At 38.7% G+C, this 17,247-nt stretch overlaps 2 protein-coding genes across 2 annotated transcripts in view; one reads left to right on the top strand and one right to left on the bottom strand.

Annotated features, from left to right (window-relative positions):
- The window catches only part of LGI1 (leucine rich glioma inactivated 1), a 33,480-nt gene that overhangs the window by 1,108 nt on the left and 15,125 nt on the right, over nt 1-17,247 (top strand). The window contains exon 2 of the mRNA XM_026066687.1: nt 9,313-9,573. The gene's annotated coding sequence lies outside the window, so the exon portion shown is untranslated. The remainder of the gene's footprint in view (nt 1-9,312; nt 9,574-17,247) is intronic.
- LOC112966520 (protein FRA10AC1) overlaps nt 1-17,247 on the bottom strand; it is a 43,290-nt gene that overhangs the window by 25,015 nt on the left and 1,028 nt on the right. The window contains exon 2 of the mRNA XM_026066706.1: nt 4,777-4,830. Coding sequence (XP_025922491.1) covers nt 4,777-4,830 — 54 coding nt within the window. The remainder of the gene's footprint in view (nt 1-4,776; nt 4,831-17,247) is intronic.

The raw sequence follows: 17,247 nt of genomic DNA, 5'->3' as shown, positions 1-17,247 counted from the left end.
AGGCGCAGCCGCAGCTGCAGCCGCGCAGGGGGCGCGGGGAGGCTCCGGCCCGACGCGAGGCCCGGCTGGCGGCCGGGCCCCGCCTCGGGGAAGGTGGGAGCCGGCGGATCGCAGCGGGAGAGGAGCGGTGTCAGCTGCTCTGCCCCGCGTTGGCTGCGGGGTGTCCGGCCGCCGGCGCTCAGGCGTCGCGCCCGCCCGGCGAGCGGCTGTCGCGGAGGCGGCGGCGCTTCCCTTCGGGCGGTAGGAACCAGCATTTTCACCGCTGAGGTCAAAAATGCCTGATCCGGCATGGATATTTTCTTCTGGAATACATCAGAGTTCCTAAACATTTAATGATTTGTGGAGTTTTGAACCAAAGACACACCTAATACAGGAAATGTTCACAATTGGAATACTATTGCTTACTTTGTCATTAAAGATAAACTATAAGTCGTAGCTAGTTGCTGTTAGGTAGGAAGCCTGTCACACACCTTAGCAGACCATCTGCCTCCTTATCTTGCCTACTGAACGTTAGTTTTAAGAACAAAAATATTTTTTCTCTTGGCCTTGTAACTGTGTCCCTCACCGTGTTATTATAACTGAAGGGACTTAGCGGTGATGCCAACCGAATTCCTTTCCATGGAAATGAATTGTGCTCCAAGTGCTTATTTGAGTGTATACAGTATTCTGTTGAAGTCCCGTTCAATGTGGCCCATTTCTTCTAAAGGGCATAGGCTCTGTGTTGCAAAAATGGAATTATCCTAATTAATAATTTAAATATCTCAAAATAAATAATGTATACACACGAAGCCGTAATAGCAGGCATCGTTCTGTTGTTCCTCTCTTACGGAAATGGCAGACTGTTTTAGTCTGAATGAATCCTGACATGATTCTGGAAACCGGGCCAACTTATCATTGATTATGCACTTTGAAGGAAAGTGGGAAAAGGCAGAGAGAAGATTTACAGTTCTGGAATCTCTCATCAGTGTGCTGTGGCCACAAAAGCCTGCATTTAGAAAAAATAAACTTTCCAGGACAGAGGAAAATTTGACAGTGAGTCCAACTTCAGCAACTGTTGCAGATACTTGAGTTGTTTTATAAAAAGTTTTTTCCAAGAATAACAGCTAGATAACTTCATCTTACTATGTAACACTTTTCTGGTGTCTGCCTGTGCTGCTTGAAAATATCCCAAGCTTGACTGCTTTTTGTATAAAGGTTACTGTATGCTATACATACATGCTATAGCTATCTAAGTGGTTTAGAAATGGCCTCCTAAGTAAACTGGAAGTTGAAACTGGACCTGTCCTTAGCCCATAGTATATGGATTAAAACTTGATCCTATGGGAATATGTCCATAGTTTAATCTAGCATCAGTATGCTCTGACATGAAGAAGGGCAGTTATCTCATCTGGGTCTCACATGGCTGAAAAGTATGGGGGAAAGGAAGAGAGGTGGGCATCACTCCTTCAGGGGAGAGGGGATCTGTGGATTTCAGCTGGATTGCAATGACTGCGTAACCAAACCTTATGGGTACAGTTTTGTACTACAGGTGAGCCAATCTGTGGGTGCACTGCTGCTGAAAAGGGCATTCCTCCTCTTGAATTGGCAGGAATGCTCATCTGACCATTTCTGATTAGCTGCAGCACTTATTTTTCTGCTGTTCTAGCTCCTTCAACTATCCTGCTGCAGCATCTGATGAGTACCCATGCTAGCGCCAAAAAAGGTTAGGAAGGAAGGGGTGAGAAGGGAGGGAAGGGAAGGTGGGAAACAGGGGCTCCTCTTTCAGCAGCAGCTCTCCATTAGATCAGCTTAGCAGTAATGTGAAACTATACTCTTAAATTACAGTAGCCCTGAACTTCATGGCCTACAAAGGAGACTAACAATCATTGTAGTTTTCCCTTTATTCCTGCCCTAAATCTAAAAATGGGCCAACCTTGAGAGCCAGTGTATCCAGAAAGCCTGCGTCAAGCATAGTTTTAAAGCCTTCAAGAAGTAAATGTTTTCTCTTTGCTTAAGTTTTCAAGTCATTGACACATTCTTTATGCAACTTCCATCACCCCATTTTCTGATGACTATGTATAACAATTTGAGAGAAAGTTTTGGAAAGAAGGAATAGAAATTACTGCAAAGCAAGGATATTCTTACTATTAATAATACAAGGTAAAGCCCATGATTCTGAAATACTCGCAAGAGTTTGTCAGCTTCTATATTTATTACTCTCTTTTTTTCCAGTCTTCCATGTAATCACAAACCATATTATGCAGACCACTGAGACAGTCTCAATAGGCAAAGAACTAGACAAAAAATGCCAGTTTTATTTGATTGAATTTGCCACTTCTTAGTCATTCATATTCATTAAATCAGTGGCAAATCTGTTGACATCAAGAGATTTATGTATACTTACTGACCCATGTCATTTGAACTGAAGAGACAGGAGTGCATTTTAACATCTGTGATGGCCCTTACTGTGTTCAGGACAGACCTCTGACCTTTCTTATAATTTAGGAGAAACGGTATATATTACTTAAGCAAACTATTCAATTTATGCCCCTTATTTTTATGAAGGGCACTTTTATCAATGCATATGCACCAAAAGAATGTATTAAATCATAGAATTGCAGCGTTAAAAAGACCATACCAGACATACTTATTAAGCTGTTCCCAAAAGCTTCCAATATAGGAGATTTCACAGCATAAGTAGCTTAATCTATTACCCTTTTAGGTATATAGGGTTTTTTTTTCCTTATATCTGAGATAAATCTGTGTTGCTACTTGAGACATTTTCTTAATGCCCTAAGCTGATGCAGAAGACAAGAATCAATCATTCTTTTTATAACAATTCTTTCAATATTGAAAGACTTATTCCCAAAGTCTTCTCTTTTTGAGGCTAAAGGAATCAAAGTACTTCAACCTTTTGGTTGAAGGTTATATTTTGGTATAGGTTATATTTTTGAGAACTCTTTTTTCTTGCTCTCCTTCAGACTCTTAAGTTTCTCTTTATATTTTTTAAGATAAACTAAACACAGCTGTTTAGCCCTCATCAGTATTTAGCTGGGAAGAATAATTACCTCAGCCTTCCTGCAGGACATTATTTTCTCCTCAGATCTGCTGGTAAAGTTGTTTAATTCAGTAGCCTTTGATTTATTTGGTTAAAATTAGCTTGGTTAGCTGGTTAAAAAATTAGATCTTTGTTATTCCCCCTGATTTTTAATGAAACAGATCAGGCCAGCAGGCCAGAACAGGTAGTTGCCACCAGTATGGCGAAGGAGAGCAAGGTGGCCAGTGCCGACTATAGCCATTATCACAGCTGTTTGCGGAGTACATGTATGACTACATTCAAATTTGATTATGAGAAAGTAATATGGAACCATCAAAAGTCTTAGTAAAATTGAGATTTATCGTGTCTAATCTTTCCTCTTTCTCCATTAAACCAGTAGTTTGTTGAAAAATGAGGAAACTAGACTTTCTAACATTATTTGATTTTGGCACCTATATCCTACATGTCTATTATGTAGGTTGCCAAATCATCTATTTTCAAATCTTCATAGGAATAACAGTCTCCTGTGGTCTCTCATTTTCCTGATTTGTCTCCCCCCCCCCCCCATTTTAAGTTCACTTATAATTAGTAAAAAAACAAGTGGAATTAAAAACCTAAGTTCACATAAGCTGGTAAAATGACACTCAGTAAGTGTAGTTCTTCTTCTTTTAGATGTACCTGTGCACAGTTTTAGGCATGAACTGCACCTGCCAACAAGCCCTGAGCAAAGTAAATCGTCAAGTGAGTGGGGTGATTCAAAGCCTCAGACTTGGTGAGAATCAGGGAAATCAGCAGGGCTGTGCCCAGGAGGGATGCTCACCCCTTCCCGTGAATAAACCCACACAAGCCAGTTATTAAAGACTACTGTAATTCTGTAATGGCCTAGGGATTATGCAGAGAACAGGCTGTTGAAATGCATATTTATTTTGTCTTTCAAATTCAGGAGATGTGATGTTCCACGCTTTGCCATGTAAAGGATATCAAATTTGGAGTTTAGCCACTAGATGTCAATGTTGCTGTACTAAAAGGCAAATGCAGTCTTATTTGTTTGGCTGATAATTATTCAATAAAAGCACTTCTGGATTTGTAATTTTTTCCTGTATAGGGTTTAACAAAAAATATCATAGACAAACCCCTGCTGTGTCCATTATTTCAAGAATATCTGTGCTATTTTATGCCATTTTGGAGCTGCACTTACCATTTCAGTATGTAATTTTTGTTAGAAAAGTGCCTTTGAAAAAAATGGCATCTGATTGTCCATAAGTTTTGTTCCTCATTCCAGAATCCCACATCCTTGCATAAGTGACCACAATAATTTGTACTGCCTTTTATTTGTCAGTAGGATAAAATAGTGATAATAACATGACATCTAATCCTATTACAAGAGTATTAAATTTCCTACATTCCAATTTTCCTCTCCATTATTCCTGGGTAACACCATTGAAGATCAATGTCAAATACACCAAGTAGGGGCAGATTTTTAGAACACTAATCCTTCCAAGATGATAAACGATTTGGCAAACTTGGTTCTTGTGAAAATCTGGCCCCAATTTTGTGTAACTAAAGGCAGAGCTGCCAGATGATGGTGTTTTAGAAAGCTATGTGAAGTAAAATTGGACCCGCAGACCTTCATTATTCCAGGCTCCTGTACATGTAGGGTGAAAAATCACTGCAAACCTTCACAATTACTTATGGGCTAATGCACTTTCAGAATTTTGTCTGAAGGCAATGGTTCCACTGGCCAGCTGCACAGCACTTACCTTTGGTCTTACAGACCACAGTTGGGAACTAGTTTTGTGAACAGTAATGCGAAGCTGAAGAAAAGAATTGTACACATTTCAAATTCCAGGTTAAGCTCATACTGCTATTAGGACCAAGAAAAAAAAAAGGCTTTTATTAAAAATGGAGCTGAAATTTTCAGTTGATCTAAAAATCTCTAAGAAGCAAAATATGAGGAACCTGCACTGGCATTCTTAGCGGGTCAGTTTGGTAGACAGAATCCCAGTTTAGGCCACATTCTTACAAAATATGGTCTAAACTGCTTAATCTATTGGCTCCACTTACTCTGATGCAGCTAAGACCTCTCAACTTCAAGCACAATTCACAGAATGTATTTGTTGTTATTGCTGGCAGAGTAGCAACCTTAATCTTCATTCTCTTGGACTGTATTAGTTGAAATCATGTTCAGCATCTTTTTTTGATGGTAGCATCACTTATCCTGCTAATATGCTAATGAATCACATATATGTGAAGAGTTAGGACTGTCTTAATTTCTAACATTTATTTGAGTACTCTTGACTATGAATACATAGTTATGTAAGAATGTTAAACATAATATCTTGAAAACCAGATTGTTTCATTCGTTCATTCCGTGGCACTTAAGGAACATTCCTAGCAATAACCTTGGTCCTAAAATTTCTGTGAACTTTCCAGAACCAAGAAAAATCATTAAAATAAACTAGGCGATAAGTTCTTTTAATATTTATATGGTAAATAGTGCCAGTATAACCCTATAAGGACTAATTGATTCAGCTATGGAAATAATAAAGCAGACTTTCATCAAAAATAATTATTGGAAGTAACCTACCCTATTATCTCTACAATGTTTTTTAGCAAAAAGTAAAGAATTTTACCTAATAAATGTTCTAAAGATATATGAGGTAGACTCCTGTCTGCTGTCCTTTAATTGCCGTGGTCTCTGCCATATTTGTTGTGTGGCAAGTGATTTTGGTCTCCAGAACTTGCAGTCTGGCAGCTATGCTTGGAACAAAATCCACTAAAAGATTACCCACACATGAAGGCATGCATAAACAAGTGTCGTGGTTTTAAGCTGTCAAGAATTTAATTAAAAAGTAATTATCAATGTGCACAAAATACTTTTTCTTTGTTTTATCGGTCTGCATTGAAATCAGTGGAATACAGAAAGTAACCCCTCCAGAGTGTTCCAGTTTTCATTTGAGGAGATTTTAGAAGTGCATTATGCTTAAAATCCATAAAATATGAACATTTTCCTAAGAAAGCAAAGAATGCTTAATCCTAGTTTTATGTCTAGATCTGTTATGGTGGAAATGGCTGATGGCATTCGCATACATAAATCCAAGAGAAGAGGAAATCTGCTTTTCCAGTTTGATATCAGAGTTGTTATATAATAGGAAAAAATGAAAGAATATAATGAGCACAGAGACAAGGAAAATAAGGTGAGGTGGAAACATATAAAAAACAAGCAGTATAATTGTAGTGTTTGTTTTCTTTAAATTTTATTGTATCCTGCTAGACTTGTTTTGTGAAAGTAAAATGAGTATGTGAGCAAAGTTACAGCCCACTGCATGTTTAAATCACAGTGAAAAATATATCCATTCCCTTGTTCCTTGATACATATGCAATTTTGTGCATAATGTCTACTGTGTATTTATTTATTAATAATTTACTTATGATGAAAATTGAGGGAAGGTAGAAATCATTTACTGTTGAATGTATGGAATCTGAAGACTTCTCTATATATAAAAAGGTGAGTGACAGGTCAGTAGCTTCTCAGTAGTAGCAAGTCAATATACAGTATATGCCATTTATTTCTTAAGCACTGTTAGTGCACCTAGTGTTACAGAAAACCTGGACAAGATATCGTGCCTCAGAGTCTGCAGTCTAAGATATAACGTAATAGAGAAATAAGGTCTCATTCCTGCATGTGCATTTGTTCCAGAAAACACCTCTGCTTTCAGAGAGGTGTTGTGCCTTAGCTTAACCAAAACTTGCGGTCTTAATCCAGGAATCAAGGTCAGTTCTGCAGCCTGTATTGTGCAGCTGGTCAGGCACATTCATCGTAGTGTTTTCTGCCGGTTGTCTTAAGAAAATACTAAAATATTTCATAGCAGAGACCATGTGCAATATACTGTGGGATAGTCAAGTCTTTGGAATCACGCGGGTATGTTTTTTGAAATAAAGGTATAAGAGCATAATAAGGCATAATGATGACAGACTCAGCTATTACACCACTTATGATTTCAGTCAGATTACTTCCAAGAGTAACAATAAAAAAAAATAGAAAAAATTTAAATAGTTAAGTAGTACAGTAATGGTGTGTAGAGGCTGGTAGTATCTGGGTTGAAGTTATCGGTAGCTGACCATCTGCTGGAAGCTGAAGGACACAGGGATACAAAGAGGCTGCTCAGTGCAGTGAAGTGGAATGAATCAGTAAACATTCCTTTTTTCACTTTTTTACAAACACACTTATACAGTACTACTGTGAGACCTCATTTAATAATACTGGTAGCCATTAGGCTAGAACTGATCTTATGTTAGTAAGAGCATTGCCAGATTTTGGAAATAATAGGGGTTATATTTCAAATTAAATACAATTTTGTGTTATTTAATGACAAAAATCACTCAGACATAAAATACTGGAATATGATCTACCTTTCTATTGAAAGTATTACTAGGATACTATTCATTCTGTGGCACCTAAGTAGAAAGGGAAAGATAGCTATCCTAAATGGGAACAATTAGTCTAACTTAATTAAAAATATCAAATTGCATTCCTTATAGCCAGCAACAGAGCGCTGCACAAGATCCACAACTCTAAGAGTAAAAATTACAGACTCACAAAATTGCTGAGGAAAGTGTCTATAGTAAGTAAAAAGAAATGTTCAGGCTTGTATCTTAGGGGAGATTCTGCTACTTGCTGAAACCACATTCAATTTGCAAGTAATATATTAAAATGTTGAGTTACATATCTAGATGACTGCCTCTCTTGAATAGAAATAAAAGATAACCACATGAAAGATAAGGGTCAAGACTTTAAGTGGGATTTAAGTGAAACACCATTTCCTTTAGCATATAATAGAATTTTCTCTCAAATCTGCATTACACTGTCCCCAGATATACAGTTCTTAAAAGCTGCAGTGTATTATTTAAAGTTGTAGTACCATCAGGTTTAATACATTTTAATAATCTGGTTTTAGTCAGTCCATGCCACTCTTTCCATATACAATTAACTTTTTTGAACCTCAGCCTTAACAGACTCAGTATTCAGCACATTTCTATAATCTGAGTCTGTTTACAAAAGGAAAATGTTATTTTGACTACCTCATTTAACTTAGGTGTGGGCATAATACATCCACAAATTTTAAAAAGTAGGAGAATTTGGATCTGGAGAGAAAACATTAAATCAGTTCCTAATACAGGACTCTGGAAGCGTGCATGCACAGTAATGAATTTCTCATTACATAACCTTTGTCATACAAACAATTTTCTATTAAGCTTCAACTTTTCATTGTAATTTTCTAAAATCAGCTAATTTTGGAGAAGGTTAAAGTAATTGAGTAAGTTTAAGGTATTCAGTATACAGAAATGAACCTGATATTTGGAAGCTAATGTCTACTGTGGAATGAAACTCCTTCAGTTTTTTGTTTTGCCATGTTTCTAGTAGCAATTACTTTAATGACCTATATTTTGCCATCCATTTTTTGTTGCAGCTTACCCTTCAACTCACGTATTTTCCCATGAAATTCAAACTCAGATTGTCCTTTCTTGGAAGCAAGTCTTATTCAGACACTCTTATCTCCATTAATCTAATCTTCATTATCCTGAAAGGATGCAACCAGTGATATTCTCCTAATGTACAAAAGTAATTTCTAAAAGCTGGAAAATATTTTAAGATGCTTTTAACTATAGAGTATAGAGATAACTATGTTTTAAACACAGTCCTCAAAATTTCCATATGTTCAAGGCTGACAAAACAAAATCTTTCCTATAGTTCCAGAACCTTTTTGGCAGACAAATTTTGAAAACTTAGGTTTGATAACCTTAAAAATCAAATGATACTTATCTCTAGCATACTTTGCTGTTTTAGGCAGTATATGAGTTGGAAAGTTATATGTAAGCAGATATTCATTCACATTATCCATTACTTTGTAGACAGGGAGGTAACTTCCAAAATTACCATTAGCTTTGTCAGCAGTGTCAGAGGACACACTGCCAGAAGTCCAAACCAACTGATTGTAATGCAATTTTTAGATGTAGTTTTGATGCTGTCTTGTAGGTAATCGAACACACAATGAGTTATCCTTTCAGCTATATGGTAAGAACAACTCTCGGAAGCATTTTGATATTTTCCCACTTTGAGACATCAATGCCTCCAGAAAAATATGCCCTTACAACAAAATGTTAAACTGTTTTCACAGCTAAAAAGAAGCTAGTGGGCTACTAATGTATGAAGGTATTGTGGTACAGTGATTTAACATTAAATTTTAAAAAACAAAGGCTCAAATTTATGGCCACATCCATAATTTTTATTTCAGGTTTGCAGTTCAGTGCAGTCTTAGAGCAACATAAATACCCCAGCCTTGGAGCCTTGGAGCCTGAGAATCCTTCAGAAAGGGCACCACAGCCCAGATGACACGTAATGCTACAGCTGCCCCGGAGTCACATCCGCGTGGATCCTGGCCTCCACAAAGAAGGATTTAGCTGTCTTCCTAACATCACCCATTCTGAATCTATAGCAACCCTCCTGCGATACGTGAAGCTATTTTTAGCATCAGGGCAGCCTTGAAAAGCAGCAGGTAAAGCATGAGAGGAATGAATAAGTGGTTGTGGTGCTAGCCTGTGAATGGAAGCTATATATATATATATAAGATCTCTCTCTCTCTCTCTCTCTTAAAAAAATATATAAGCTATATATATATATATTTATTTATAAAGGGAGGTCTGCCTCCCTGAAGGGGGGGCAGAAGTGTCAGAAACATATAATAGAGCATTATTGCTACTTCTGACCTGAGCAGTTATCTGTCTTTCAAATAGTTCTGTTTAGGAAGATAAATTGTTAATGCAATCAGGTATCTTTGATTCAGTCTTTATTTACAAAGAACATATAGCATTCATTTCGCTGACTGAAGAGCAAGTCAAATATCAGGAGACTATTTGCAGCTCCAAGAAGTTCCCTCTAAGAGGCTTTTCTCAGGACCTCACTTCCAGTGCCCATCCAGGTGCTCTGTGATGTTTCTACTGCGCTCTCTGTGAATTCCCACTTCTGTTTTTTCATCCTTCTCTGTTTCTTTCATATATTCATCCCTTTGCTTCAAAAAATGCTTAGGAAAAAGCCACATAGCCACAAAGCCTTTGTTTAATCAGGAGTATGTGTCATTGGTTTAACTGGGGAGCTGTATTGCTTCATAAAAGAGCTTATTACTTCTCACTAACGTATTATATTGAGACTCTATATTGAGATTAGGCTCTCCAGTTTAATGAGTCTTTGCCTAAATCACAAGGGCAGCAACAGTGGAAACTTTTGGATGCCTAATAGCAAAAAATGTTGTCTGTATGGAATTTGAATTATTGTCTTAGAAAAACGATACATAGGAAGCATTACAAGTCCAAAATCTGAAAGTCTTAGCTATTATCATACTGAACATAGGAAAATCCCCTAGCTTCTGAGCAGTCATAACTAAAACATGTATCCCCCTGCTGCTAGAGAGCTGAAAATTGCATAAAACATTATAGCCATTTCTTAGATAGGATGTTCTGTTGGTTTTGGTCCCCCACTGCAGAGGGAGAGAGCCAGACAGCCGAAGGAGCAAATCCTTTCCTAAAGCTGTACTGAGTAAATAACATGTTGGCACACAAACTAAGAGAGATGTGATAGACTTCTTCAGCTCTCTGAAGACTCCTCTACAGGGAATGGTTTTGTAAGGAAGGGGGACAGTGGAATTCGTCTCGGTGCTGTATCGTGTTTTATGGAGAATTTGTGTTGGGCTTTGTACAGTGAGAGCATGTCCACCCATCAGGTGGGATGGGGTGTCTGGCAGACCTAATTTTCCTAGGGGTAAAAGGGATTAATTTTTAAGGAAATAAGGCATTTCTCCAAATTTCTTAAAGCGTTAAGAACAATAAATGCAATAAAATACACTTGTGGAGCCGTCAGCAATGACCCCTTAAAGTCTATCAGCCCTGGTCCAAATCCCAGCATTTTGCTTAGCAATCATGAAACAATAATATGTTTGATGAGCCACATCCTTCTCAGTGTGTAATTTATTATATCAGTGGCACTCCAACAAGGCTTTTACTTGAACTATTTGAGTGACTTCAGTGGGGCTAAGATTTCTTTCATTGTGAATTATTCAGGACTTAGTCAGAAACCTTTTGTTTTTAATGACTAAAGATTCTCTCCTCAAAAGCCTGTTATCTCTGCCGTGTAACAAATACATTTCCTATTTACGTTTAAATAAATAATATTTAAGTTACTTTGTCTGCAAAATAATAAAATTAAATACAAATGTACAAAGGTTGGAATAATGTTGCAGGGACCCAATGACATGAAAAAAACTACAGAAGGTCAATATAAAATAGCACAGGTCAAGTAAAAGATTTTATAACATGCCGTCTGTTTTTAATTAGCATCTTGGCAGACTGGAGGAGCTCAAACATTTTTCCATGAAGAAACGTATTATAGACTTGCTGCCAATTAAATGGCATTTAGCTACAATGACAGTGCTAGGTTGTTCTGGGTCTGTGGAAAGCACTTGATCATGCTAGGGAATTTGGGACTTTTTGTTTGAGATACAAGGTTCTTACTGGACTGCATTTTCTATTACTCTATTTTCACTGGAGGCATGAAAGATACCTCCTATAAACAACTACTAAATTCATGAATAGCTAGCAGAAGGGCTGGCAGAGTGACGATCATAATTACCAAGTGTCTGTTAGTATAAACCTCTTGAGGGTTTGTCCTCTAGCTAGAGGATAACTTAAACAAGACTATCTAAATACTAAGGGATTTTATGAAGTTCGTATTTTGTCCCACTTGGTCTTGACTGAGATAGTTGTCACCAGTTCTGTACTATGGTTCATTTAAATGTTTGTGAACATTTTCCCTGCATGATGCTATTTTACAGTGAGTTTTATGTTTGCAAAAACGAGGCACAGTTCCACAGACACCTCTCAGCAGTCAACACCAGTCTAGTAGCTCCTGTCCCCCATCACTTGTTTCCACCCTGACACTGGAAACAGTTGTAGATGAAAATAATCTATAGAGAAGACTCTGTGGAACCCCAGCCCGAGTAAATTAATAGAGCTTCTTGTTTCATTGGAAAACCAATACATCGTCCAGGGTCATGCCAGATTGGATGCGGTTTCCAGGAGCTTATCAACCTTTCTAGCAGATCTGGCCTTTTTTCAAGTATCAAACTGTGGCATTGTCAGTTACCGGCTAGCTATTTCATCCTAGATTTAAAGGTGCCTCTTACAGTAGGACTACCTAGGTGGGATTGCACCTTTGTCCTGAGGTTGCAACCAGCAACTCAGAGTCTGGTTTCCCAGGTTGGAGCTACGCCACTCACATAGCTAACTGCTTTCCAAAGGGTCTGTCCCTTTCTTCCCCTCTGGCCCAGCTGGGTTTTCCGTCTCTCCCTGCTGAACATCACCACCGGACACCACTGGGAGCCAGTTCACCCTTCAGAAAACTTTTCCCGTTGGTTGTGGTTCAAGGAGTTTTCTGCCAGTTTAGCTGCCTGAGCTCATTTCCCAGGACGGGGAGGTGAGCTGCAGTGGCGGTGCAAGGGAAGCAGCAAGAGCCTGCAGCCCCTCGGCTGATGCTTTCCACATGAGGTAGCTGTGAGATGAGCTTTGAAGGTGCAGTTCCTCAAGACACTGAATCTTTTTCAGTTTGCTGCCAGAAGGGTGGTCCAAAATCCCTCTTCCTTGTGCATCAGATCTGGCGATCATGTCACTGCAAGGTGACCCAATTCAGCTTGCTGATCTGTTAGAAAACTAACCTGCTTACAAAAATATTAGTATTGCATCACATTAGGAAAACACAGCCAGCTCACAGTAGCACTAAGAAACTACTTGATTAGAGTTAAGCAAGATGTGGGAAACAGAACTGCCCATTCTGGTGATAGCTTGTACTTGGAGCTGATTAGGTGTAACATGGAAGTGCCCCTCAAGTATGTGGCTCCCTATACATTTTCTTTGACAGCAAAGACAAAATCCTTGTCCTCTCCTGTCCCCAGCTGCTCATTCTAGCTCTATCAATTCCTGTTTTGTTTTGGAAAGATTTGGATTTGTTTGGAGTTTTATTTGGTTTTTGTTCTTTTATGATTTCATTGATCCAGTTTAGAGATTAGCATTAGAGACAGGAACGGAGGCAGAACCAGGAGGCCGTGGAAGAGTGAGCAAGGGAGGAACGTTGCCATTAACAAAAGTGTAACGCAGGACTGCATTCTCAGTATCACCCTGTCATTTTTATTTGCCTTTCCTGAAAAGACTTGCAAAACATTTTCTTTGAAAGTCACAAGACCATTTCCCGTTGCCATGAAGTAACACGGCTTCACACATCCTTGAATTGTGCTTTTTTTGCTTTTGAGCTTGTGTGTTTGCTGTTTGCTATTTTCATTTTTCCCCTAACTCTAGATATCCATTGTCAGCATTTTTAAGGCAAAACACAGACAAAAAAAATGGAGTAGGAATCATTTGTGTGGGTCTGGGGAAACGTAGTTAGTCTTTGTAACTGAGCTTATCAGCCTTCTAAAAACCTGAGAAAGTGACTGGTCCCACTGTGCTGGAAAGTGGAAGTCATGAACTAGGGAAGAGCTGAGAAAATCCAGCTCTAGGATTTATACAGGAATCCAGTCCCATACTGAGGCGCAAGGACAACAACCTCTATGGAAACTGGAAGTGGAGGGTGGAAAACATAACAGGATCAAGAGGATTTGTGGGGTCTTTCTCATACTGAAGGGCTAATCCAGGAGTAATTGAGGTCATGATCATGTCTGACCTGAAGGATGGTTACTGGATTTTTCTGTTTGATAGTATGCTCTGTTCTTTTTCTTTACTTACGTAAAATAAAGCTATTGCTATGGCAGTGTATGGCACATTATGGCCTGGCCTGGAAGATGGTCAGACCAGCATGAACAATCATCCAGCAGAATATTTAAACACACGTAACATTAGCAGTACTGTCAATATCAACTGTTCACAGATTATAGATTATAACCTTCAAAATTTGTGGTATTGGTTTAAAAATCGTATGATATCAAAAGACTACATTTTGGATACTTCGTATCTAGCTTCTTAGGCTTTGTCACTCTCGTTTACCCAGGAGGTTGGACTAGATGGCCTCCCTGGTCCCTTCCAACCTGAATGATGCTGTGAGCCTTTCAGAAATCACAGGGAGTAGAAATCCTATTGCTTTTAAGTCTCATCTGAGGTAGTATGTAATATTCTCTACTATTTAAAAACCTGCAATTGAAAATAAAGGTGTCAATATGTCCTTAGTTGCAAAAAACAAAACCTAAACATGGATGAATTTTGCCTAGCTTCTGTTTGGATGAAACACGTTGCACATCTGTTTTTCTTAAAGAATGACAGTTCAGATTGCAGTGCATCTCTCCTGACAATTTTTTTTGTCATTGGTCAAACTATTGTATCCCTAAACCAGTAAACAGAGCCACCTGTACACTTATCCGTATTCTGCATCACCATATAATTTTGGCCATGACAGCTAAGACCTGACTCTTTTTAGAGGTGCATTAGTAGTATATTGATGTAACTCCACGGTGAACTGTGAACTGGCTACTTTATGCAAGGGAGAGGAGGCCACCCTCAGAGGTTTTCTTTCCTTTAAAGCTGGCAGCAATTACAGTAGCAGTTTTCTCAGCCTTTTGACACAGAGATTGGCCTGATTGTTCTGCATTTAATGAAACTCTTGTGGCATAATAAAGAAGGATATCTGCAATACAGACCTCTGTGGACAGGGCAAAGTAGGTTAGAAGACCTGTCCAAATAAAAAGTTCTAGGCATCTCTCTAGTCATTCTCAAGCTATTCTGTTCTATGAGCTGTTGTAAAGGCATTTCAAGTTTTATTATATTTAACCTGCAGAAGGCCTCTTCCTGGCAATGGATCGTGGTGCCAGATCCACCAGGAAGCAAAGTCTTTTCAGAACTATTTAGAATTCAAGACTTAGGTTTGTTTACTGAAAGTGCAGCCTTAGTCTCAGCTGCTTTAAATTTGCCATTTGCTGCAGAATTTGTGAAGAGGGTGGCACTTTGAGAGTGAAAACTCAGAGTCATGAAATGTTTGTAGGAGTTTCTGATCTCAAAATCCTTGTGCTCCAAATACAGGGTAATGTACCAGTGACAATATTCCGTTTGGTAGAAGACTCCTGAATTTTGGGGAGGTGATTTTGGCTATTGTGCATCTGGGTGGTAAAATACAGGCCTAATACAAAGCCCAGTAAATTTTACTGAAGTCCAGCCTTCGGCTTCAGTGTATTTTGGATTAGGCCACACCTGTGCAGGCAGCTCATACTGAACACAGAAAAGACAACAGAATTTTCCAAAAGCAGGATGAAATAAATGACAACTGTAGTAGTATATGTATCTGCAAAGGGAAATGTAGTCAGCATGAAACCACAGGAGCTTATTAAAACTTTGCCATATGTTGGTAATGAAAACATATTGGGCTAATGTGAATATGCAAATATAGTCAGTGGAGCAGAATTAATCCCTCAAAAATGTATTAAATATTTTTTAAAATAATTTTTGGATCTATGTCCTGACCTTTTGTGTTTGCTTTCCTCAAATATTTTAGCAAACAGGTTTACTCATAGAAGAATTCATATTTTAACCACACATTCAAGAATATTTACTAAAAATATATTGTTAGTAAATAATAATAATAAATGCATATGTTTGCACTAGAAACCAAGCTGCAAAAGTTGTGCTAAGTCTAGTCAGAAAACAGGAGTAATCCTAGGTGGCGAATAGTACTACTAATGACAACTAGCTAAAGCAGCTTTAATTTTAAGTGTCATATACCTGCACCAAACTTGTTATTAGGTGTTTTATTATTATCAGAGGTTTTCATCAAACAATTTGGACACCTTTGATGAAATAAGCTGTTTGATTCCTACCATGCAGAGAGAATATCTGAGAAATAATTATTCACTAAGAATTACTTACTTATCTCTAGTCAAAATTAAAAAGGAGAAATACCATAGCATATTAAGAAAGTATAAGAAATAATAAAATCTGCTCTGCTTAGTGCAATGCTGAATAATTCTCAGCTGTTAAAGAAGAGGGCAAAAATTACAAAGCTTCCCCACACCAGAAGGGCTTTAAAAAGAAAAAACTGTGACAAGCAGGTTCATGTCTCCAAGGAGTAGACTGGCCTCATTCCATGTTTTTTTGGTTTTGAGGGCTTCTTCTCAGACCTGATTTAGCTGAAAGAAAGCAGCTAAAATAAAGGAGAAAAAGCAAACAAGTAACTGGTAGACATCTCTGCCAAATTTGTAAGTAAAGGAAAGCGCAGAGCAAATGCTAACGGAAAACCTGCTGGTAGGAGGTAGCAGCTGAGCCTGGAGAGGTTGCGGAGAGCGGAGCCGGCGGCAGCTCTCCGTGTTGCCAGGCTACAGTAGCCACCTAGCAGTGGCGAGAGTAGAGCAGAGCGCAAAATGAGCACGGTGTAATTCAGACTTCACAGTCACAGCTCAGAAAACGGAGTTAGCTTTAAGGATGATTTGCCGGAAAATAAAGGCACGTAACGTCTGTGTCGATACATCTAATTCTACCAAAAAAGGATCTGCTGGCTTTAGTTAATTAATATCTTCCCAAAGCCAAATCAGAACTAATAGTGAGAGCCAGAAGCACAGTACAAGCTTATCACTGCCCGTGCTGAAACATGTCTGCCAGCAAGCGCCTCCGCTGCACTGCAAGGTGAAGATTTTTCAATTAAATCGTCAGATAACGAGAAGCCTATCTAATACAACAAACCACAACGCCTCCACCTGTCCTTCAAACCTCACTGAAAACAGGGAGTTGAATTTTGACTCACGCTGTGCGTTATCAGACCCTGAAACACAAGCAAAAAAGGAGCCGGCAAGGCCCCAGAAGCAGGCGCTCAGATGTGGGCACAGCAGGCAATTGCCTGTTCTCTTGAGCCAGAAAACAAGCAGTGATGCTTCGGGAAAGGGTAAGCCAAATGTCGCAACGGCTCGAGTGCGTGTGCCACCGAAAATCCACAAACCAATTTGTTTTTAAACTATTTCAGGGCAAGAACTAAGATACTGAGCTGGGCACAAAAGGAGCCTGGAAAATGCAGTTTCTGCCTCTCTCTTCACAGAACTGTTGTAAATAGTCATAATACTAGCACTTTTTGGGGAAAAAAAAAACAGTTGTTTTGGCTTGTAGTTTGGAATAGAAAACTAACTTTAAGGCAGTTTTCTGCATGGATAAAATTAGAA

The sequence above is a fragment of the Apteryx rowi genome, unplaced genomic scaffold, assembly GCF_003343035.1.
Source record: "Apteryx rowi isolate R43461 unplaced genomic scaffold, aptRow1 scaffold_246, whole genome shotgun sequence".
NCBI classification, from domain to species: domain Eukaryota; kingdom Metazoa; phylum Chordata; class Aves; order Apterygiformes; family Apterygidae; genus Apteryx; species Apteryx rowi.
The sequence above is the reverse complement of the archived record's forward strand: the minus strand, read 5'-3'. Positions and strand labels throughout refer to the sequence as shown.